This window comes from Battus philenor, unplaced genomic scaffold (genome assembly GCF_028537555.1).
Source record: "Battus philenor isolate CCGP_79_NKW_IND1 unplaced genomic scaffold, ilBatPhil1.0.hap1 SCAF_19, whole genome shotgun sequence".
Lineage (NCBI taxonomy): Eukaryota > Metazoa > Arthropoda > Insecta > Lepidoptera > Papilionidae > Battus > Battus philenor.
Window position 1 is genome coordinate 4,070,202 of NW_027181681.1, and position 24,154 is coordinate 4,094,355.

At 32.7% G+C, this 24,154-nt stretch overlaps 2 protein-coding genes across 2 annotated transcripts; one reads left to right on the plus strand and one right to left on the minus strand.

The window, feature by feature from the left end:
- Nucleotides 1-1,910: 1,910 nt before the first annotated feature.
- LOC137921561 ((2R)-3-sulfolactate dehydrogenase (NADP(+))-like) lies at nt 1,911-11,138 on the minus strand. Its single transcript, XM_068764358.1, has 9 exons — nt 11,010-11,138; nt 9,589-9,750; nt 8,267-8,455; nt 7,468-7,583; nt 6,681-6,779; nt 6,049-6,135; nt 4,636-4,744; nt 4,377-4,534; nt 1,911-2,281 (listed from the first exon to the last, which is right to left on the minus strand). The coding sequence occupies exons 2-9, from the start codon at nt 9,737-9,739 to the stop codon at nt 2,120-2,122; spliced, it is 1,071 nt and encodes a 356-aa protein (XP_068620459.1). The 5' UTR covers nt 9,740-9,750; nt 11,010-11,138; the 3' UTR covers nt 1,911-2,119.
- Nucleotides 11,139-14,353: 3,215 nt separating this feature from the next.
- LOC137921382 (uncharacterized oxidoreductase YjmC-like) lies at nt 14,354-23,941 on the plus strand. The gene is made up of 9 exons (XM_068764120.1): nt 14,354-14,483; nt 17,983-18,150; nt 18,764-18,952; nt 19,299-19,414; nt 20,151-20,249; nt 20,912-20,998; nt 21,665-21,773; nt 22,194-22,354; nt 23,327-23,941. The coding sequence occupies exons 2-9, from the start codon at nt 18,000-18,002 to the stop codon at nt 23,489-23,491; spliced, it is 1,077 nt and encodes a 358-aa protein (XP_068620221.1). The 5' UTR covers nt 14,354-14,483; nt 17,983-17,999; the 3' UTR covers nt 23,492-23,941.
- Nucleotides 23,942-24,154: the final 213 nt, after the last annotated feature.

Consider the following 24,154-nt stretch of genomic DNA (forward strand, 5'->3'; position numbering starts at 1 on the left):
CGTTCATAACGATGAACGCTATAAAGGTCGGTGCGGTTATGATAAATCGAATACAATTGCCGGCGTGAATGTAACTACGCTGCGGTTTTATTTACATCACGTCACTTTATTAACAAAGTTTAACCTAATTTTATAAATAAACACATTGATCCGTGAACGAATAAACGGCATTGAGAGCTTATTATTTTAATATGTTTCTTTTAAGATATTTATTAAACATCGCTGCAATGCTAGTAACTACGCACCTATCATACGACTGTTAACCAGTCCTGCTTGACTGTCACGCTTTGGTCAAAGTCAACTCTTTTTAATAAACCTTTTTGTTCGCCTTTAATAACGCCGCCGAAATATACAACGTTTTGACGAACTTCACCACAAAAAATACCGCCTGAAACGTTTATGATATTTCGCGGTTGTGTAAATATTATAGTTTTATCAAAACAAGCACTCCATGTGGAAGAACCATACGAAACCATGCCAACTGTCTTTCATTACAGTTAGGACAGAGAACCATTAGGGAACCTATATTCATTAAATAACATTACATTTTGGTAATGAATGAAAAAAATGCTTATAAAAATTAATGACATTAATAACCAGAAAAATAAGAAAGAGACGTTATAGTAAAAGTATGCATTATAAAAATTGTTTCACTTTCTACAGATAAGCAATAACTTCTTAAACACGAATAATTAGGAAAAACTGCAATTTAGTTTTTAGGTATATAAAAAAATTCTAATATTTAAGTAATTGTTTCTAATGGCGTTAAAGAAAAAAGTAAATGAATGTTTTTATGACATTAACCATTGTATTTTTAATTAATTGAATTTTATTTTGGTATAACAATAGTGAAATCAAATTATTGCTTCGTTAATTGGTTTGTATAGATTCACGATATATTTTACAGTCAAAGTACAACAGTACATTGGATAATATTTTAATAAAGGGATTTTTTATAAAATAAAATAAACAGTGTTTGTCGCAAATACCAAGAAAACGCAGTGTTCAACTAATTATGCGTTAACTAATGCTCCAACTACTGACAATAGAACTTATGATTAAATTCTTTCATTGTGTTATCACTGGAGCCAACTTAGATCAGTTTGGACTGTCGAGTTACATCGAAACACTAAGACACTAGAATAGGTATTTAAAACATAAAAAATTATAACTTGTCGCTGTGTTTTGACTCTGGAAACCTCTATTACGGTAATAATTCTGTATTAATTCTTATAATATTTATTGCCCAACTCACTATATATATATATATATATATACATAAATATGTATATATATATCATGTTAAAAGTAGGGCATGTAACAATAAGTAATACGTCTAAAGCGACGCAGTCTTCTTTACGCTTTATGAAAATAAAATATCCGTTTTCTTAAAACATGAATTCATTTTTTTTAATTATTTTATTTAAATAAATTAACATTCACAAAAAAATTAATGCTTGCTAATAACTCACGAGAATCAAAAACAACCATCACAAAATAATACGGCAAGATTAAGCATTAAAACCTTTTAAGTAATCTTTAAATATAATGATCAAGAGCCGTTTTAAAAGCAGTGAAGTACTTTAATAACTTCTTAAAAACATGTTTCAAAGCACCGAAACTTAAACTTTAAATATGTAAAAGCTTATATAGCTAATTTCAGTAAGCCAGTATAAAACACGTTGGAATTTTGTATATTTTATATAATAATATTAATTATATTATTTATAATATTAATATTGTATATATAATTTAAATATATAGGTTAACAATTCTTGCAGTACATAGTCTGCGGGGCCAGACAGTAAACAATAATTAGTTTTAATATAGTCGTAATCCAAAGTTTAATATATGTTATTTATAGTTTCTGTGTTATATATATATATATATATATATATATATATATATATATATATATATACATATATTACTTGGGAGCTGATGATCTATACATATATCGTTTTAAAGTTTTTACACCTAGAACCAGCCACCATGTATATGACTTATATACACAGCGATAAATAAAGTTTATTAGTTAGTGGAAAAGTAGATGTACAATCAAGAGGGCATAATATAATTTTAACCAAATTTAGTTTTCTTACAAGGAGATGAAACAATTTTAAGACATAACTCGCAATAGTTTAACGTCAATGCTTTTAGCCATGCGGTGGTAGTTTTCGATTTGTGCTTGTGGATATACGATGGTACCTCTCTCCGTTGTCGTTCGTCTGATATCGCGTTCCTTGTCACCAGGAGCCAAAACCGGTAACGTAGGATCAACCTGCAAATAAGACGTAATATATTCTATATAGCCAGCCAAACAAATAAAGGCGCTTCATTTCTGTCCCACGAAAAAAAAAAAACAAATTAAGAATCGCAAAAAAATATTTATGAACGCACGAATACGAAAAATAAAAATCTGTTCACATGAGTTTCGTAGTATCACGAAACGAGTAAATGTAACTAATGTACTAGTAATTAAAAAACAATTAAAACAAATGATCCAATATTTATTACGAAATTGAAATAAATTTATTACTTTTTTTATTAAAGCATTATTAATGCACTTAAATCTGTTAATTGAACTACGGTCGATACCACAGTTTTCTAAGCAATACAAGTGGACGAAGACCGGCACTTATGGTGTAGAATAGTGCGCTACAATTTTTCCAAAAATGCTCACGATCTTCGCTAGTGAGATATACAACGCACGAATCGGATGTAATAAATTAAGTATAGTAATAAAAAATACAATGTTCAGAATTATGATAGCGTTTCTTAGGGTCCTTCAAATTAAATAATTAAATATGGCCTACTACAACTTTTAATTTAAAAAGAACTATGTCGGCGGCATAACGCGGCAAATGACGTTAATTAACGCAGCAGCTATCTTTATTGTGTGCGAAGCAAACGTGAGACATAATAACGAACTGTAATTGTACCACATTTCGTACAAGTATTCATCGTTGTAAGTACTAAATGAGCAAAGGCATAATTCAGACTAAAAATAGATAAAAACACTTGCTTAACTTAAGAGATAATTATTGTTTCCACAAGAAAAACAAAATCATTATTGCGTTTCTTTTGTATCGCACTTTAAACAAGTTATAATGGAAAATAACATATATTTTTTTGAATTTTTAATGTATCGGAACATTAGGTCATCTGAACTGGTTTGGGTGCGTCGAAAATTGTTTTATTATGAGTGTAAACGAAATTGCTCTTTATTTATAAAGGAATGCTGTCCTGCTGTGTAGCTTTATCATTATTTGCCATCATTCTATTTTTGTTTACTGAATATAAAATTGTTGCGAAAATCTTTAATCTCAAAATATTGCTAAGTTTTCTCGTGTCTCGTGGTAAGTCAGTGCAGCCAAGCTAATCTCATCTACCGGTGAAAATAATGTGAATATTTAATCATAAATCGCATCTTCATTAAGTTAAGTTGATGTTAAATAAGTTAGGATAAATGAGCCACGCCTTAACCAAGTAGCAATAGCGGGTTTAAGCTTTATACTGTACCAAGCTCAAGAGCTCCCGGAGGAGACACGGCTGGACACGTTATAAGTTCCGACTGATCGAAGAGCCTCTATACTTAGGTAGACGTTCAGTAAAATGGCTGAGCTCAAAGATCCACGAGCGAGGACCTCGTAGAGGGCGATCACCGAATACTATATTAGAACTATCAAATAACATTAAATGTAGTTGTAATGCACACAAAAGTTATATTTGAATATATATATTATTTATACGCTATTTAAATAATATATATTATATATATATATATATATATATATATATATATATATATATATATATATATATAATATATTATTTAAATAGCGTGCTTATTTGTTTCCTTGCTTATAACATTATATTTTATAATATTATAGATATGTGAATCCGTGTGATCCGTGAAGTCAGTTCCGATGAAAGCTCCCGGGCTAACAGCATCAACCGAGATTGAGCATTACCACTTAAACTCAAGGAATTGAAAAAAACATGCATTATTTTTAAATAATAAATCAATAAACTACCTGTTCACCTTGGTAAAGATCACAAACATTAAGACATCATCATCATCTCAAACGTAGGACATCGACTGCTGAACATATACCTACGCAAAAACTTTCCAACAACACCAGTAGGAAGCGGCACGCATCCAGCGAGCTCCGACAACCTTAACAAGGTCGTCTCTTCACCTTATGTCCGAACGTGGTCTCCAATCTAGAAACTTGTAGGCCTAGCAGCCATCTGTTCTACACTATGCAGTTTGCGTACTGTCACTTTAACTTGCCAATTAAGTTACTTTCGTACGTCTACGGGTCTCCTCATTCCTGATTGTATTGTGATATTACATAATTGTTGTTACTCACCGATTCTAAGTTCCTCCAATGCTTAAGACATTCGGAAACACGTTCTCCAAAGCCGGGGGCGAAGCACTGTGGGTCAATTGCGGCAAAACATTGACCTAAGTTTGGTGAAGTCTCTTGATTGAATGTCCATGCTGGCACTTTATGAGAAGGATTTGAACCTGAATAATAATATTTATTTTAAAACCGTGCGCTGTGTCAAGCAGAATTTATGACGATCATATAGCCAATAATGCAAAAGTTGTATGAAAATAAAACTTACCTGACAGTCCACTGCAGAATATCTCCACCATAGTGTTAAGGCAAAAGCCTTTATGTCCGCTTGTATTTTCAAATCCTCCCAGAGGCAACAGTTTGGCAGTTTTAAAAGCCTTCAAAATAAAATGCATTACAAAAGCATTTCAAAATTTTAACAGAATTGCTATTTTGTTTTGGCAGGCGTTTACGTTTTAAATACAGTTATGGGAGAAGAGGTAATAAACATTTCGTTGAATTAGTAACACACAGTTACAATACATTTTGCCATGATTTTATAACTAACAATACAAAAATAAACGAAACATATTACCTTAAGAGAAAGCTTACTAACAGTTAAAACCGACTTTGACATTAAAAACTATTTGTCAAGAACTAACGTAATAAAATTCAAATAAAAATCTTATTTATGAGATTAATCGGTTTTAAGTTCTTAATGTCACTTTTTAATATTTTATAAAAAATATTATATGTTCTGAAAAGTGTAAACTTTGATTATGTTTGATTCTATTTATTACATATAAAAAAAAATGTCAATCAAAGCATGTAATTAATTACTTGGATTTACACGCCATTATATTGTAAACATTTCAGTTGTGAAAGATTTAAAAGCGTCTGTACTTATTTATTATTTTATTATGCAAATATATTATTTCATGATCATGTGTTTGTGTGATCATGTATGTTATGTCTAATTTACGATCACTGTTGCGTTTTTGCGTCAGTTTATTATCTACACCGCCATCTACGGATGAAAATGCGTCTAAAATGTTAAAATAATATAATAGTCTTTTCTTATTCTCTCCAAAAAACTTTTTAATGAATTTATCTTCTTTTTATGTCAATTATTTTTATGAATCTTTTATAAGATTTCTTAACTTAATTAAGAAATGACATGTATGTTTATTTTTTGTCGTCGAATTTTCTTTTGCTATCTACGGGAGGTTATTCAATGTTGATAAGGAAACTTTTTACTTTTAATTTTTTATGAAAAGTGTTTTATGTACATTTTTATGTTACTAACGAGCTTCAAAATGTAGCAGGAATGCTATATTCCATGATGGAAATAATTTTCCCTTGCGGTAATGTTAGCCGCAATAAACTCTGCAATGAGGTAAACTATAAACAAATATTTGTTTCCTATTAAAACTTAACAGTCCTACCAGACATATACGTATTTCAGAATGATCACTTTAATAATAAAATTAATGTTTTAATGGTAATGAACAATGACTTTCAAAAAAATTTTTTTTTCTATAAATAACAATGTGATTATGTTTTCATTGTGATGTTGACGCGCTATTTTTTAGTTTACATTGGCATAAAACTTTTGACAGCTCCGATGTGATTAAGAAAATATTTTCCAGCCAAATTGTTTTTTGTGTCATAATATTTTGAATGTAGAAAATAAATCGCATACCAGCTGAGCGTCTGTAGTGGTTTTACCGTCCGGTCCCAGAGCCCATCCATCGGGAATTGGTTCCTCTTTATGAATTTGCATTTCTATCTGAAATCATACATTTGCAGTCCTATTACATATATATTCACTTGCTGAGCAAGATGGAGCTTTTAAATACAGAATCACTGAAGTCCAAAAAGTGTACTTTATAATTGGAATAAGTTTATTATTTATTTTATTATTGACTATAGGCAAAGCATTTGACCTCTGCCACGCATGATGTTAACTGACGACGAAGTCTACGATGTTACATGCTTGCCTAGACGAAACCTATTTACTATTGACTTTAAGACTCCCAAGTTAGCTGGAAACAAAGACAACTTAAAAATATTCTATGCTTTATAGGAGTTTGTCATCTGTTAATAAAAAAATTAGAGGTCATACATTTCTTTAGCTTTGATAATTAATGTTTGATCATAAAATACAAAAAAAATTTTTTCGATAGTAGTATGGTTTAGAGATGTAACTTCTGTTCTAAAAATAATAATAAAACAACAAAATTGTCATAGGCAATGCGTAAAACTAACCTTCAATGGAAGACTATGATTTGCACTGCGTTTTATGCTAATAATAACATATAAACAGGAGCTTACTTTTCCCATAGCAGCCGTGGTAGTCGCCATGTCCACAACTAAAGAGTCACCGTCCAGCGCAGGCGCCGCTACCGCCAACGGATTAGTGCCACAAGCACTCTGTTATCAGAAAAAAATTTCAACATTTCAATGTTACTTCATTTATGAATGTTAAATCAATTTTCCAAAACAATTTTTGAAGAATTTTTTTAATTTCGCTGTCAAGAATCAGTAATACAAACATTACTGAGATAAGATTTCCATATGCTGTTAAGAACACAGATATGTAAGTGACCGTGTTGTAAAATCGTGTAATTGTTGAACATTAATTATTGCAAGAAAGACAATAAGGTCTTAGATTTCGCGTGAACGCCCCTTGAAGAAGCAACTAACATTATTATATGATTTAATTACTTACTAATTAAAAACTAATTCAACTAATTAAAAATTATTTCTCTTTAATTATTAATAAAATATTGAAAAGCAGCATTCACGAAATTTTATTAACACAACTTTTTTTATATGATATACCACGGACAGGCAAGCTCATTTTAAGATAACCATTTACGAGGAGATTACCTTGTTAAAATCGTCGGGAAGAGCTGCATGCAGTCCGCTACCAACAATCGTTATGAGAAATATTAGGGGGAGGCCTATGTCCAGCAGTGTACGGCTGATGATAACGTTGATAACGATAAAGGTTAGGTAGGTTAAAAAACAAAAGAGTAAAAAATATATAATTCTTAAAATGGCATTTAGGATATTTTAATTACATGCCTATCTGCTAAAAACTAAATCAGTCACTCACTTTCTTTGACCTTGTGGGAACCATAATCGGGGCTGAGTTGGTGAAGGCCATGCCAATTAGACCTTGCTCCTCCGCCTTCTTAGCCCAGTAGCCTGCCATACCGAAATGGCTTGTCCCTGTTTGAAGCATACACTAACAATAATAATAGTACAAAGAAACGTAAATTAAAATATTGAACGAATTTTTCGCGTAGAAGTACTTTTGTTATTATAAACCCAGTTTCTACATGACGCAGCTTCCTACCACTTCTATTGGAAATCTATTAGAGAAGCCCATTTCAAACAGTGGACGTGTTGCAGCTGAAACAAGGACGAAGAATTTAATTTTAGTAGTTATATTCCAATAACCTGTGATCGCCAGACTTTTGTAATATTAACGGTATAAACGGTAAGAACATGATTAAACATGCCAACGTTTCTATCTAGACTATGATGTTTAATTTACGGTGGCTTTGATTGATCGCTATCCTAATTTAAGCCCAGAGACGTCCACTGAATGCTATATGCCGCGGTATTAAGATACGCAAATAACGCTGCCGCCCATCATCTGAAAACTTATTTGTGAGCTGTGGTGATCCCATACAATTAATGAACAAAGTGTGAATTATGTAAAATTATGTACCGGGAATCTATTTAGATGAAATCGATCGAAATAAACGAAAACTGATTTTGGGGGTGATTGAAGTCTGTCGGGTGTTTTATGATCACTTTTACTAACATCTTTGTTACAGTAATAAAAGACATAAATTCAGAGCTATATTATCACATAAATGGCGTAAAAAGGTTCCATAGATACTCACTTTTTACAGAAACCCATCCCACGCCACATTCTTTAGCCTTCTTAATGGCCAGGTCCATGCAGAAGTTCGCAGCGGTGGCGCCTAGCGTGTCCATACCGTCCACCCACGCCGTGGCCGCCGACTCCTTCAGAATCACCGGTTTTTCATTTGGAACCGTAACTCCTCCTTTTATGTCATTAATATACAACTCTGTAACATAGAATAAAATATTAAATAGGACTAAAAACATATGGCTGTCGTACATAAATCACGAACAATACCAACTGTGACATCTGTTTTATATCTGCTATGTACACTGAGGTGTATATAGCATTATTATTTCAGCAGTAGCATGTCGACTCGTAGATATAGATCTTCCTCAAAGATTTCGAGTAAATTAGGAGCAGCAGCTTTAGTCATCTATTCTCCTTGAGCGCGGACATCCTATGCTACGCAATTCTCATACCGTGGTCTCAAATCCACCTAAAGGCACTAACAGTAATATGGTTTATAAGATTATACTAATGATAATTAACTTTTATAGACGTACACTTTATCCAATACAAAGTACACGAGTAAAATGGATATACAAGAAAAACCGTTTACTTCGAATTATACCACAATTTACATAAAATATTCGTAAGATAAGGTAAGGTTAAGTACTAAAATTATACATAAATATGCTTAAGTAAATTTAAACACTTTTTGCACTTTAATTAGTTATAACACATAGTTATACTTACACACATAGTTAAATATTTTACCAGCTGTCTCCCGCCCGACTCACTAACTTCATGCAAGCCCCGTAAACTTTGCGGAAAGAAAAAATGAAAAAACTGACTGCTCAGCTAACTTGGTGAAAGGAATACTCCCTCAAAATTTTTAGTCTCTAAGCCTTTTGGTTATAGATAATTCGCAGTTAATTAATTCATAAGCATATTTGTCAGAAAAACTTTTTTCTTTTTACATCTATTTCCAATCTTTCTGTTTAAAATGATTACTCTGAAACTATAAGAATGGAAGTTTGCAGGGACATATAATAAATAAGAATTGATTTTAAGATAGGTATTATGTTATTACATTATCATTACGTTATTATTTCTAAAACCATTGATTTTTGGATGTGATATCCCATATATTTATTGAAAACAAATAATTTATACATTCACCCCTTTAAACTTTTCACACCTACAAATCATCACATATTATTTAAATTAGATCTAAAGTAATGATAAAATTTGGGCAGTCATCTTTGCTCTCGTTTACGTATAGATGCAGAAGTCAGTGCCAATAACATGTACTTAAAAACATGTAAGTATATTAATTGTAAAATCAATACTAACCAAGTCTATTAAGTCCGTGGCTGTAGTGGCCGACTATGTCCGCATAGACTAGTAGGTCGGCTTGAGCCCGAGCCTCTGACACCGGGGCCCCAGCTGCTACTAAACTCTCCACCATAAATCTTCGAACTTCTTCAATCTCAACCTCCGGCATGACTGCTTCAACTGTCATAGCAAAGCAGTACGCCTTATTACTTATAGTCGATTAATTTCCTACCCGCGCTCGAACAGAATGTTTTTATCGACGATGAACTAAATTTTATCCGTAATTTCTTTATACAGACAATTGACTGTAAAAAAAAAACTTAATCTAGCTAAGTACTAATATCTATTATCTAAAGGCCTTAATTTCTCTTCATTATAATGATAATATTATGATACTGGAACACACCCCGTATATCCTTCTTGGATTATTTTACTTAATGTTTTGTAATATCCGATTCTACACTATTTTAATTGTTACACCTGTACTCATTAGTGAGTGGAATAAAATAAATGACAACGGATAATTCCTCACAAATTCAAGTTTTTAAATTAAAAATTTAATTTCTTTTTTATGTTAGTCATTGACTAGTCAAATTATCTTTAAAAATAAACAACTTTTATGATGGTTCGTTTTTTTAGTGCATAATCACCCACTGCAGAGCATAGGCTTCCCCCAAAGATATCTATAGGTGGATATACCATAATCGCCACACTTGGCACGCGGATTGGCAATGGCATTGTGATGTTATGTATACGCAAAGGATATTGTTGCCCATCTACTGGAAACTTGTTAGTGAATAGTGGCAACACTATACAATAAACACAGTGAGGAATATGTGTGACATTGTATCCCAGAAACGAAGAATTATGGTATGTACCACAGTTATTGATTCACAAATCAAAAATGTATTTATTACATTAATGAAACTTTTCCATTAAGATATTTGGATAACTTAGGATAAAATCGGTATATATTACCCACATAAGCCCCTGATGATAAAAAAGATTATATTGCATCAGGAATGTATTAAGGGGATCCCCTAAAAAGTGGATTTATAGATACTTCCTTTGTCTAAAGTTACAAGAAGCCTGGACGTCAAGAACACATTTTTCGTAGAATGCTGCCATAAAACAATATACTGGTTTAACTTTAACTCATCTTAAAATTAATTTAATTATAATTGTCATATTATACAATATATAATCAGAATTTCTTTGGCAAGTTGAAAATATTTTTCGTAGGCCAGAGATGTATAGAGGCTATTTATATCTATATATACATATGGAGTAGTTAACACATGAAATAACAAAAGAGCTATTTAATACTCATTTTTATACGCCAATAACACAATATAATTACAGACAATAATGATCTTTCAGACAATAATGATTAACGAAAAATAAAAACCAACCAAATAAAATCGTTGCAAATTACTTACGTAATCGATAAAAAATTAACAATTTCCCGGTTTTTTATCAACCCAATATATACATTAAAGCGCAAACACTATTTATTTTTTTTAGTTTTAGAGCAAAAAGTTAATAAACCGACTTTGAATTCGTAACGACTGACGAACTACAATCAGTTGTAGCGATAATTTGTTTAAATACATTTAACTTCTTACAAGATAACACATTCGCCTTTGAATGATAATGATGTTGATCCTTATTATTTAAAGGCTACTGTTTTAGCAACACCATGCTGATTTCTTACTTTATAAACTCTCATAAAAGTTTCATGAAGAATATTGTTACAAAGCACGAGTTACAGAATCCTCTAAACAATAAACACGGAATCCTGGGATCATGAAGTGCCGTGAACACGCGAGACCTTGAAGTTATTTATAGATTTTTGTGTACGGTTCTCGAAAATTGTAACCGAGTACTATCTCGAACTTACTAGAACTAGTACGGGTTAGTAGTATAAATAGGTGTACGCCATGTCGACAGTTCAGTGTTGTTGTTCGAGTTATAAGATTAAGATCTACGATCAGTGATACTGACTATTTGACAAGTTATTTCGAAAATAATTTCTTAAGCGATTTGGAAGTATAGTTTGGACTAAGCGAAAATATACTTTATGTTAAAGTAGGGTGACCATCTGATTTGTGAATAAAAGACTCTTTGGGAACCAGTGGTGTTTCATTTCGAGTCAGAACCCACAGTACGTAACAATATATTATGACGGCATATACCGTGAACTATTCAGACAATATTTATTCACATAGCAACCTAGTCTATATTTATGAGAATATTAATAAATATAAGAAAAATAGTAATTTATATAAGGTTAGTACTAGAAATATATGCTTGTTATATCTTTTTCTAGGTTTTTTTATTATTAGTAACTCTGTGGAAAACTGTGTTTGATATTTTAACATAGTCTTTTATTGTATATGTCTGAACTACCATGTTAAAATAATTAAGAAGTATATTGTACAACGTAAAAAAATCTCATTAAGTCTGAAGGATTTTGAAGTAGTAATAAAGCTTGAGCAGTGTTAGTCGCGGGTTCGATTACCGGGATATTTTGTATAATTCACACTTTGTGCATTAATTATAAGGGATTGCTACTGCCGACAAACAAGTTTCCAGAGGATGGTTAACAACGTCCTCTGCGTACTAAAATAACATACTGCGATCGCCAAGCGTGACCATTATAGGATATCCCCTCATAGATTGTTATAGCATTCAAGAGTTTTTAATTGATCGAAATGTGTGAAACTTGGTTTCAGACTTAAACTGATTAACATGGTTGATATTATTAGGTACAAAAAAAAGTTAAATTTAGTTTAAAAGAACATCAGGTCAGCGTGCAAGCCGATGATTGTTCTCTTATTATAGCGTAAAAATAATCGATGATTCAAAAGCGCATGTAAATGATAAATCTATTTATATAAAGATATTTTGAATTTTAAATTTAGATATTTTTACGGGAGGCTTATGCCTTGTAATATGCGTCTATGGGCTGCACAACAATAAATCTTGGGAATGAATTTTGCTACTACTGCGTTAAGGATATTGTAAAAACCTAAACTTTGAAGCCTTTGAATACTGTCGAATTCAAAGAAGGAACAGATGTTTTTCTTTTCGAATTATATGACCAAACATCTTTTTTCTTCTTCTGGAACACCGTGGTACTGGATTGTCTTTCAGTCTACAATATCCTTTCAAACGCCTCCACGCCTGTGGGCATTGTGATCGCTTTTGGTCATTGACGATTTTCTTTTGACTAAAAGGTCTCCGTTGCCTTACTGGTATTTACATACTCCGCTGTCTTTAGAGCTAGAACTCAGAGGGTGCTTAGCCTGGACCTCAGTTTAGTTAGTAAGGCTCAAGGACTCTAAGAGTAACCTCGGCTTAGACCGCTATATAATATTTTAATGATCTTGTCAGTCGTTGACAATACATCAACATGTATTAGTATCTAGGTATTAGGCGCTGTTAGCCTTTCTGGCTTCTACAACGTCGGTTTCAGGGTTCGAGAGCTCAAATCATAAATTTTAAAAATACCTACATAAAATCAACGTATTGTATTGATGAATTGAAATTAACTTGGTTGTGAGAAGAAGGCGTGAACTGATCTCGTATCGACAAATCGTTTATAAAGCAATATAATAAAATTCTTTCCAAGCTCATACCCTGGTCTTCTTTATATTTGGCATGACAATATTTTGTACTTATATTAGGACTCACACAACACTTACTTTGTACATTTTAATAGTATCTGTTTATAGAAAAGATTCGGATTAGAATACATTTTATGGTGTCAAAAATCGTTCCCACACGCCCGTCACGTCTATTCGTGTAACTTATATCCGCATACTAATTAAAGATAATTTAAACTGTCCCAAAAGCTTCCATTCCATCTCCCATAGCCGTAAAGATCCAGTAAACACACGGAACACTCAAACTCATCATAACCCTCGACATATCAGATATTATTGATAGCGTACTCCCTCTGTAGTGTCTTCTACAACTTGAATGTCTTCTAGATTCTTTGAAGAGAAGTGGAGACAGTACGCTACCGTGTCTTACTCCTTTCACGACGTCAATATTGTCAATCAGGTCTTGGTCAACTCGAATCTTTGCTTTTTGCTGCCAATCAGCATAAGTTCGTGTTGAGGAAAAGTCAAGACTAAATTTGTTAAGAAAATAAATTACTTTGCTTTAACTTTACTTAACTTAAATATTAAATTATCTCCAGCGTCTAGGATTGGACAAACAATATTATCGTTCATTAATTAAATACAAAACAACCGTTATCATTTCTATTATTTATGCACTATTTAATCACTGTTAATGCTCCAATTAATCCGCCCTTTATACATTGGACATATCAGCTGAAGAAATATGACCTTCTAGCCCAATGAAATAAGGCAAACAAATTCCTCGACTGTTTTTTTATTTATTTGGTTATAAAAACAAAATATTTATTTTAATTTTTAATAACCTCTCTGATTTCATAAAAGGAACATATGAAATGACTCAAGGGCTTCTAATATAGTAACAATATATTTTAAACAATATTTTAAAAATGTCATAAAACACACGGGTATGTTTGTCAACACTTTCACATTCTTATCATCGACATACTTTTTCTAGTTCCTTATAGCTTATATCGGACATATGACTTGTAAGTAAACATCGGCATCAGCCCATTCACCTTGCGCGCACAAAGTATATTATGTTTATTTACATTGTAACTATGTATTGCTAATACTCGACGACCGACGGTTCTCGCTCGCTATGCATTTGTTTGCGACGCCAGTGCGTTCCAATTTTGACAGAGAAGTGTACGTGTCGTGTGCGCAAACCTAATTTAATTTTTCAAAATTTAAATACTTTTAACTAAAAGTGTAAAGAGAGAAGAAGAACAATATTTATTTTAAATGCAGTAAATCTTTACACAGGTAATAATACTTTTATCATGCTAATACGAATTTAAATTTCAAGGTTATAATATTTGTTTACTACACTTAAATGTCAAATTGATGTCTTAACAATATAACATTGTTATTCTATTATTATAAATTTGTTTTCCGTATTTAAATTAACATTTTCTACTTAATTAAATATTTAGAGAAGATATAAATTATTTTCATAAAATGGAAACAATTATTCAGCTCAGTTATATATATTATAACCTGATCTTAAATGTTCAAACTACGTAATTACACACATATACATAACATATACATAAGTTGTTCAAAAACTTAACATTATAAGAACAATGAACTATTTTTTACTTATGATAATATCTCGAACGGGTTCTGGCCACATGTTTCCAAATAATATCAACCTAAATAGACGTTATACGCTTTAACGCCTCGGTTTAAAACACATAATTGATTAAACGACAGTACACGTCTAATGATGCCAAACATGCTTCCGAAAATTAACGCGTCGTTCAACTACGAATGAAATGACTTCATGGCATTGTCAATATTGATTTTGGTTAAATATTTGAACTTGTCTTTTGTTTTTCCGTTTTATTATAATCTGAAAAGCATGTAATACCCGTGGACGAAACGAATCAAACAGTCAAAGTGTAAGCAAGCAGTTGTAGTCTGAATGGCGAGTTAACAAAAATTAAAACAATATATAATAAGTATACAACATATAATAACAATATATAACGTTACGGCATCCAGACGCCCAAATATACGTATACCCGTGCACAATAGCCGATCGGTTTAAATGTATTATATCTTTTCCTTATAAAAATGTTTAATTTATATCATTGTTAATTTCGCATCTTTCTTCTCGCCATTTTTGCCATTGCTATCGTTCTCATATTCGCAACCAAACAAGATGAGATACTTGCGACCCTCCGTGATTTAAATTTAATAAAACGTTTATGTTCACTTTCACAAAAGGGCCGTCGAGTAGTTGGTTTGCAACTAAATTACAGCATCCGTAATCAGACAGCAGTGCGCAGGAGTTGCGCAGTAACATGCGTTTAAAAAGTTTCGTTCTATAGAGCTCCTATAGTAACAAATTCTTTGGTCATGTAGTGGCAAAAAATATTTTCTTCAGAGACCAAAAACTAGGCTAAAAGACGAACCTCATGACCAACCAGACCAACTTCTGATAGAAAATGACAACATAGGAAGTAAAAATTTTTGTTAAAGTTTTTAGTTAGAAATAATGACTTGATTGGAGACATCGTAGTAAAACAATTGATGGATACGGATATAAGATCTAATTTTACAAATATTTAAAATACTACATCCATTATAATTATAATAACTCTCTAGTCGGAAGTAGCAAAACGACAATGCTTTTGGATTCTGTATATACTGGTTGACTTTAAATGGGAAACAATCACTTCACCATTACTTACCATCAAATAAAAACTTAGTCTGGCCAGAAATACTGTTAAAGTTAAAAATAACAACAACTAACTTAAGCGGTACGCAAAAAGAGTTCACAGAAAAAAATTGTTTACATGTGAGAAATTTTTTAGAATTGACGAATATTTTGACTAACAAAATGACAGTCTTTGTACTGCGATTGCTAAAGAAGCTTCCAATTAATCAACAAAGTACAGCGTGGGCATTATCCGACTTCAGTGATGGTTTGATAGAATGTTGGTTATGAAGAAGTGATTAAGCCATATTTTTGAGAAAATGGTATCAAAACATGGACACAAGTGTATCAAGATACCATTCTTGATAAGGTAGTTAAGCCATTTAATAACACTATGTTCAATAACTAAGAATGGTCATTTCAGCAAGACTTGAAGCCGGGTCATAAAGCTCGATTCACCCAGTCATGGTTAAAAATGAATGTTCCGGACTTCTTCAGAGCTGCAGACAGGCTGTCATCTAATCCTGACATTGGATGATGGTTTAAGATCAGTTTTGGAAAATAAGGCTTGCCGCAAATGCCATGACAATTTGCAGTCCCTTAAACAGTTCAAACGATTGGCAATGAACATTTTTCCCATACAAAGAGTGTGCGCTGCTATTGATAACTGGCCACAACGTTTAAATAATAAATATTAAAGACAATAGACAAAATGTTGTTTTTCAATGTAACAATCTTTATGAAATACTAAGTAAACAAAATTACACGATTTTAAAAATATTTTGTATTGATATACACAATTGAATAGGTCAAATGAATAATAATAAAGACAAATATATGATCTCATAATACTCATTTTCGGACAGGGGAATTGCAAACCGAAAATGAAGAGGAAGGATAAAATAATATCCACTGCAATTTATTTACGACTAAATGACAAACTATAATTTCCTCAAATGCACTTAAACACAGTTTATGTAATTATCCACTTATGCGCAGTACGTTATGTCTACTTATATCAACGTGAATATATCTTTAAAAAGATGAACACAATGTAATAGGTAGTTCACCTTGATGTGAAGGTGCTCGAATTAATTCAACCTTTACGAATATAAACACAACAGAAATAAATTTATTACTACAATTTTGTTATCTTCGGTCGCATTACACAGAACAGCGTCAGAAAAACTGGATAAAAATAAAAATCATTGTGGTTATTGGCAATGTAGAAAATAAAAAGGCTAGAAAGCGATCATCTTCTGGACTGGGCGCTGCAGACACTCAAGACACTGCAAGCGCTAACCAGATAGCAGCAGCAACCACTGGGCCACTACACTCCGCACAGGACACCGAATTATACACAGCAGAACCTAACGCTCCTCACCAGACTATAACAACCGTTATGAGGGAGCGGCCGCCTGCTCCCTAACCGCGAACAGCGTAAGCGAGGTCGGATCCGGATCCCTCATTACATATATATTTATATATATGTAATAGTATGTAGAATAGTGTTCTGCAAAGAAATCTGTTCTTCAAATCTGTTTCAAATTTCTTGCATAATGACACTTCGGACAACGTATGACATAACAAGGCACTTCTCAATTGATAATCGTCACGGTACATGATTTTAACTCCAAAATTTTCTTGTTCTTCGACTTCCTTCTGCATTCTTTTTCCGCTATTATTATTATTGTATCGTTTAACTTCTGCTTCAGCTGGTATGCCTATTTTAATTTCTGTTGCTAAAAAATTGGTTCTACGTATATTCCTTCTAGTTCCAAAGACCTGATATTAATTCTTCTAATTTTGCGTTATGATCTTCTTCCGCCACCGGGACAAATAGGCTCGTTGGCGATTTGATTTATTTTATAATTTGTGTAATCAGAAGGCATCAAGGCTAAAAACATCACATCTTAATCCCTGAAGAAATTTATTCTGTAGATGGTATACATATTCCAATCTAATTCATTTTTTTAAATAACAAAGTTTATTGTGCTAAAAGGCGATTACGTGGTGTCAACGTTACAAATATTATGTTAAGATATGTTTCTTAAACTTCGGTTACAAATAAAAAATTTAATGTTTATCTTATTTTTACAGATCATAAATCAAAAATAATGGGAAAAGTAGCAACGGCGGATGCTCTGCGGTTTATGGCCGACTGTTTGAAAGCAGTTGGCGCCGCTTGTAAGCCCGCGCAACAGCAGGCTGAACTGCTTCTACAGGCTGATCGGCTAGGGCATCCCAGTCACGGTCTCAATAGACTCGGTAAGATGCGTGCACAAGAGTAGACAAAAGAAAATTATGTATAAAGGTCGTCGAAAGACACTGTATCCGACCGCAATCGGTCTTATTCGAAATCTGCAAGAGAGACCTATGTTCAATAGTGAAAGTCCTGTAGCTTAAATTATCACGATTATCAACTCATATGAACTCACACACATAAGACTTTTTTTTACAAATATTCAATTGACATACATATGATACGGCCAAACTTTGTGTGAGGACACAACTTTTAAAATTGGGGAGACAGAGGCAAAGCGGAAGATATTTTAGTGTGGCCAGAAATATTATTACAAAGAAATACAATTTTTTTTATTATATGTAACATATATTACGATTACAGTGTACCGTAATATATGTTACATATAATACCATTATTAACGTACTCTTTCTATGGGAAAATTTTTCCCAGGCGATCGTATGAATTGTTTTAGGGACCCAAGATAATCATGGCGTAAAAATGACAGATTCTAAATTCAAAAGTAATATTTTGTTCATTATTAATTATAACAGTCTTTAAGGCCAGACTAAGAATATTATCTCCTTTGGAACAAGAATCAGATGATATTTGATCGAATCATATTCTTCTCGTTTTCAGAATACTATGTAAACGATATTCTCAGTGGCGCCTGTTTGCCGAATAACCAACCCAAAGTACTCAAAGAGAGTCCGTCTACAGCCTGGGTGGACGCTAACAATGTACTCGGGGCAACTTCAAGTCATTTTGCGATGGATATTGCTGTCAACAAAGCTAAAGAAACTGGAGTTGGTTGGGTCAGTGTAAAAGGTACGTTGATAAGTTGTTTTTTACATCCGACTAAAGCTATCGCCGAAAATGTTCTGTCACTTACGACTTGTTAATAAAAATTTTTGCACAGCACCAACAACGAATTCACATTTTTAAGACATAAAGTACCTAGAAAGATCAGTACGAATTGAAAATTGAAAATTAAATAACAAAAAAGGGAATGGAGTTGTTCAAGTGCTAGTAAAAGAATGATTAATTCCAAACCAAACAATTTTCTCATAATACATGAGTCTGTATATTAAAAAGTATTCAAAACAAAACGAAATTTTTGACTAAACTTCTCTTGTTACATGTAATTTAAAACATATTTAAAATTACTTTAAAGGTTCGAATCACTTTGGCATAGCTGGTTGGTGGGCGCAGAAAGCGGCCGACAAAGGCTTAATAGGAATGGCATTTACCAACACATCACCACTTTTGGCGCCGACGAGGAGTAAACAGGTGCTTAATTCTTTTATTTATAAAATAGGGTTACCATTTCAAATTGTTACTGCAGAGTACAATGATTTACAAACTTTTTTATAAAAGCATAGTTAACATTAAACTATGTATGTATTTGCCAGTTACATTTACTGGACACAGGCCGCTTCTCGGAGAGAAAGTGTGGGCCACAATCCATGTCACAGGTAAAGTGCATATTAGGCCTTACGGATTTTTAATCCTAAATTATACCGGTTACCTCACAATGTTTTATTTCACCGTCTGGGAGTAGAAACGAAATGGCAAGGCTATCGAATACTAGCGTCACCTATTGACACCGTTTGAATTTATAACGTCCTGCTGCTTCAGCTGTTTTATTATATTAGTTTTATTCGTTATAATCTATCAGCGTTAAAAAAGTTACATATTTTTGTAAATCAGTGAAACATGTCAGCACTTTCTGAAAGGCTTAGTTCAACTGGTCAAATTTAATTGATCAAGGTGAGACGAAGGAGACGTCATTTTGTAATAACCAATAGACTTTAGTGTTTTATTTTTTGCAGAATCAACTTTCTTTTAGTTACATGTTGGTTAACTGATCTTCAGCATTGCATCTGTAATGCTAAACTCTATAAAGTACTTGCGAAGGGAGCATTACAAATTTCGTATACATTTATTATTAAAAGATTTGAATTTTTGTGCTTATGCTAATTGTTTGAAAATTCTTCTGTGTTTTATAGCAAACGTTATCTTACAGTCGGCACTGGGAACAAATCCACTGGCGGTAGTGGCGCCGGCAGACAACGGTGAAACATTTTACTTGGACATGGCGACCACGGCCGTGGCGGTGGGCAAGGTGAGTCGCGCCATCCATCATAAACAACTTTAGATTCTTACTTTATGGTATCTACATCAGCGCGTTTACAGCCTTTTAGGAAGTTAATATCACAATGACAAAATTATTGTTAGGTGTAAATTATAATATTAATCAAGTAAATGAAACTAAAAACTAAGAAAGTCTAAGATATCTAGTGGAACTTTATTAACCCAAGTATTTGTTAACTTTTTGAAGCCTTTTGTATAACCTCCAACTCAGTGAAAAATGCCGCCGATGAAACATAAATTGTCAATGATAAAAAAATACTTAAATCATTACCCATGTTATCTAATTTAGGTCATTTATAGTAATCGCTTTTGGACTTGTGTAATGTGACTACTAGGGTTCAAAACGCTCTCTGTTCTCACAACAGACTCATCGGAGGTAATTTTTGTGTGTGTGATTACTTTCAAAATATCCTTAACACAGTACTTAGAACAGAAAAAAATTATCACATTGTTTGTTCAACGATGGATGCTCTTTTCCCCGCTTTCCTCAGACGCAGTACAGCGGTTTCGGTTGCATTATAGTTAATAATAACAGAAAACAAACCAATATCTTCGTACTTATTATATCTATATACACAGGATGATTGCATAAGTGTAAAATCTTAAAATTATATCAGTATATTTCTGTTTTAGATAGAGATGCAACTTCGAAAAGGTGAACCAATACCCAATGGGTGGGCGCAAGGCCCCGACGGTAAAGAGACTAATGACGCGGCTTTGGTGAGTACGCTGATATAACAACAATCGTATGTAAAACTTATGCACAGATTCTTCCTTATTTTCCGCAGTCTGTCACAGTTTTTCCAGCGTGACTTCAACGTGAGTGACTTCAGTTCTCCAATGATTCTTTTATGTTTACGATGCTTTTTGCTATGTCGAATTTGTTTCAGCATTCCATACCATAACATTGAATGGAACGGCAACATTTAAAAACATACTTTATTCATTGAGCCGTTATTAAAGTTGCTTTCATTCAGTTTGTTTATATTCTCATAACCACCAATCGCTCGGCGATATCCTTTAATAACATACTTTAGGCTAAGTTGTAATAAGATCTATTTTACTTTTTTATTAGTCCATTTGACGGCATTCACAAAAGATATGGGGTTGGATACCTATTGAAATCCTTTTATTATGTATGTACTTATTAGATCCGCGATTAAAGAAATTTTTAGTGGCGAATATAGGAATTGGTTTTGTTCACTTTTTTTTAATCCGGAAATAGTGAAAACTTGAACGAAGGAAATGCGAATAAGGAGCTTTTACTGAACTTAAAACAAATGATGACATTGCGGCAAATCTCTACAACGATCGGCTCATATCTTCTGCGACTATATCTAGGTAAACTCTTCTCGATATTCCTATTAACTGTACTGTAAATTTCAGGCATTTGAGACACAGTGCTTAATGCCGCTGGGCGGAGGCGAGTCCACCTCGGGGTACAAAGGTTTCGGCTTAGCTGCGATGGTGGAACTATTCTGCGGCGTATTATCGGGTGCGTATTTTTGTGAAATTTATTTAAAAGATTACCTGACGCACTGTTCACTACCATTTCAACTTGCAAATCCGCTGAGCTACGGCGGATGATTTCGTTCGTGTAACGATTGATGATCTTCATTACTGATTCAATGTTGTAAAGAATTCTCGGACAGATATGTCCATAGGCAGTTGACAGGTTATTTGTTACATTTATTAACATTCTTCATGGGTAATTTTCAAAGGCCTTTAGGTAACAAAATAAGCGCCATCTATTTGAAAAATTAGAGCACGTTTGATATGTCCTTCAATGCTACGAGCATGACCATGCTCTTCATAAATTGTTATTTTAAAAGGAACATTGTGATATTATGGAAAAAGCGTATCACTTGTAATGGTAAGCGATACAAGTAATTAATTATGTACTAAACATTTGTAGGTTCGTTCTACGGACATCACATACGGTCGTGGTCACACAAAGGGGACGGTGGGCCCGCCAACCTCGGCCATTGTTTCGTGGCCATCGATCCCGAATCCTTTGCGCCTGGCTTTAGTACGCGTCTCGCTGACTGCATCACGCATTGGAGAAGCCTGGAGCCGGTAACATATTCACACCAAACCTTTGTTCTATATCTATGTAAATTTTCAAACTACGATACAATATCATCATTTCAACCGTGATGTACACTCACAGATTTCTAATAAGACCAAATGGAAGAGGCCTGAACAACCGTCTTCTAACCTTAATAAGGACATCTATCCATCTTGTGAACGTCTTACGTTGCGCTTATAAAAATGTAACATCGTCAGTTATTGGAATGTTTGTATTTTTGGTACGTGAGCCCTAACATAGTAAACGTGCCATTAAATTTTTTATTTTCATTATATTACATATATATATATATATATATATATATATATATATATATATATATATATATATATATATATAAATGTAAAACATAATACACGAAGCTTGAATATTAACCATAAATGGTTTTGTGTCATTCGGACACCTCGTTTTCAAAATATTTTGAATTCCTATATCCAAATTAAAATACACATACATGTTCAAAATTTTCCGAAATAGCTCCATCTATTCCTATCCAAGGCATTCTTTACAATACTGGAAAAGTTGTTTGTAATATCGGCGTGTTATTTTGTTTGTTTGTTTATTATGAATGTACCCGATCTTCAACTGCAGGATTTGAAATGATACGTATCCACCGAGTGGACGCATATATAAGTTTCACAAGATATCTTAAAACTTCCCTTTTTAGTTTTGAGTCTAAAATATAAAAATATATATTATTATAAATGTTTTTATAGCATTCCAGTTTTTAGTAAATCGTAATATGTTTCGTTGATTTATTTATATGGTTGATATTATTATGAATATATTAAATATTGTTAAATTTCAATTAAAAACAGCAGCTGCTGAGTTTCGGGCCGACTCTAACACCAGATCTATATTCCGAGCCGTTGATAGCTTGCTATATATAATGTTAAAATAATCGTCGAAGAAAGAAAATTTGAATTTAACTTAAATTGAGTGTATTTATTTTATTTCAGACTGACCCAAACCTACCCGTGTTGGCACCTGGTGACAAAGAGAAGAACCACGCACAAAAAACAGATCGCGACGGTACAGTCACGTACTTGGAACAACAGCTACACACTAGCGCCGCCCTTGCAAAGAAGTTAAAAGTTAACCCCATGAAAGTGTTAGCAGACTGACAATAGTTCATGGCATATTTAGGCAATCATGTATATAAGTGTTTTTCTCAACTAACATTGTATATTACTAATCATGTTCAATAAGTCTATCAGGACTTGTTGTTATTCATGGTTAAAAATAATAATAAAGCTTTAGTAAAATGTTTCCAAAATTATGCTATGTTATTTCTTCGTGTAGACTAGTCAATGCAACGGGTTTTTTATCTGCAATAACATATAGGCTTAACTGTGTGCTTTATTTCATTTTTTTAAACGTTATAACTAAAAACGCTATTATTTACCGATATTTTGCCGCCATGTAAACGCTGCTTTACCTAGTTATTATTAAACAATCAGATAAGATGCAACTTCTTATGTGTGATGAATACAGTTTAGTTATTGTGTCCATAACTTTTCAATTTACTTCTTTTTAAGAAGGCTAAATATAATCTTTAATAGGTAAATATGTATGATTCAAACGATACGTAAAAGCAATAAACATTTATTATAGAATACTATAGTAATTAGAGAAAACAATAAAATATTGTTAATAAAAATGAAAAATAATCCAAATATTGTTTTTTTATTATATTTATGAACCTATTGTAAAATTAAACTTTAAAGTTATGGAAGTAAGTTTATAGATGCTAAGATCTGCCAAGAAAACAACAAAAGTGAAATAAT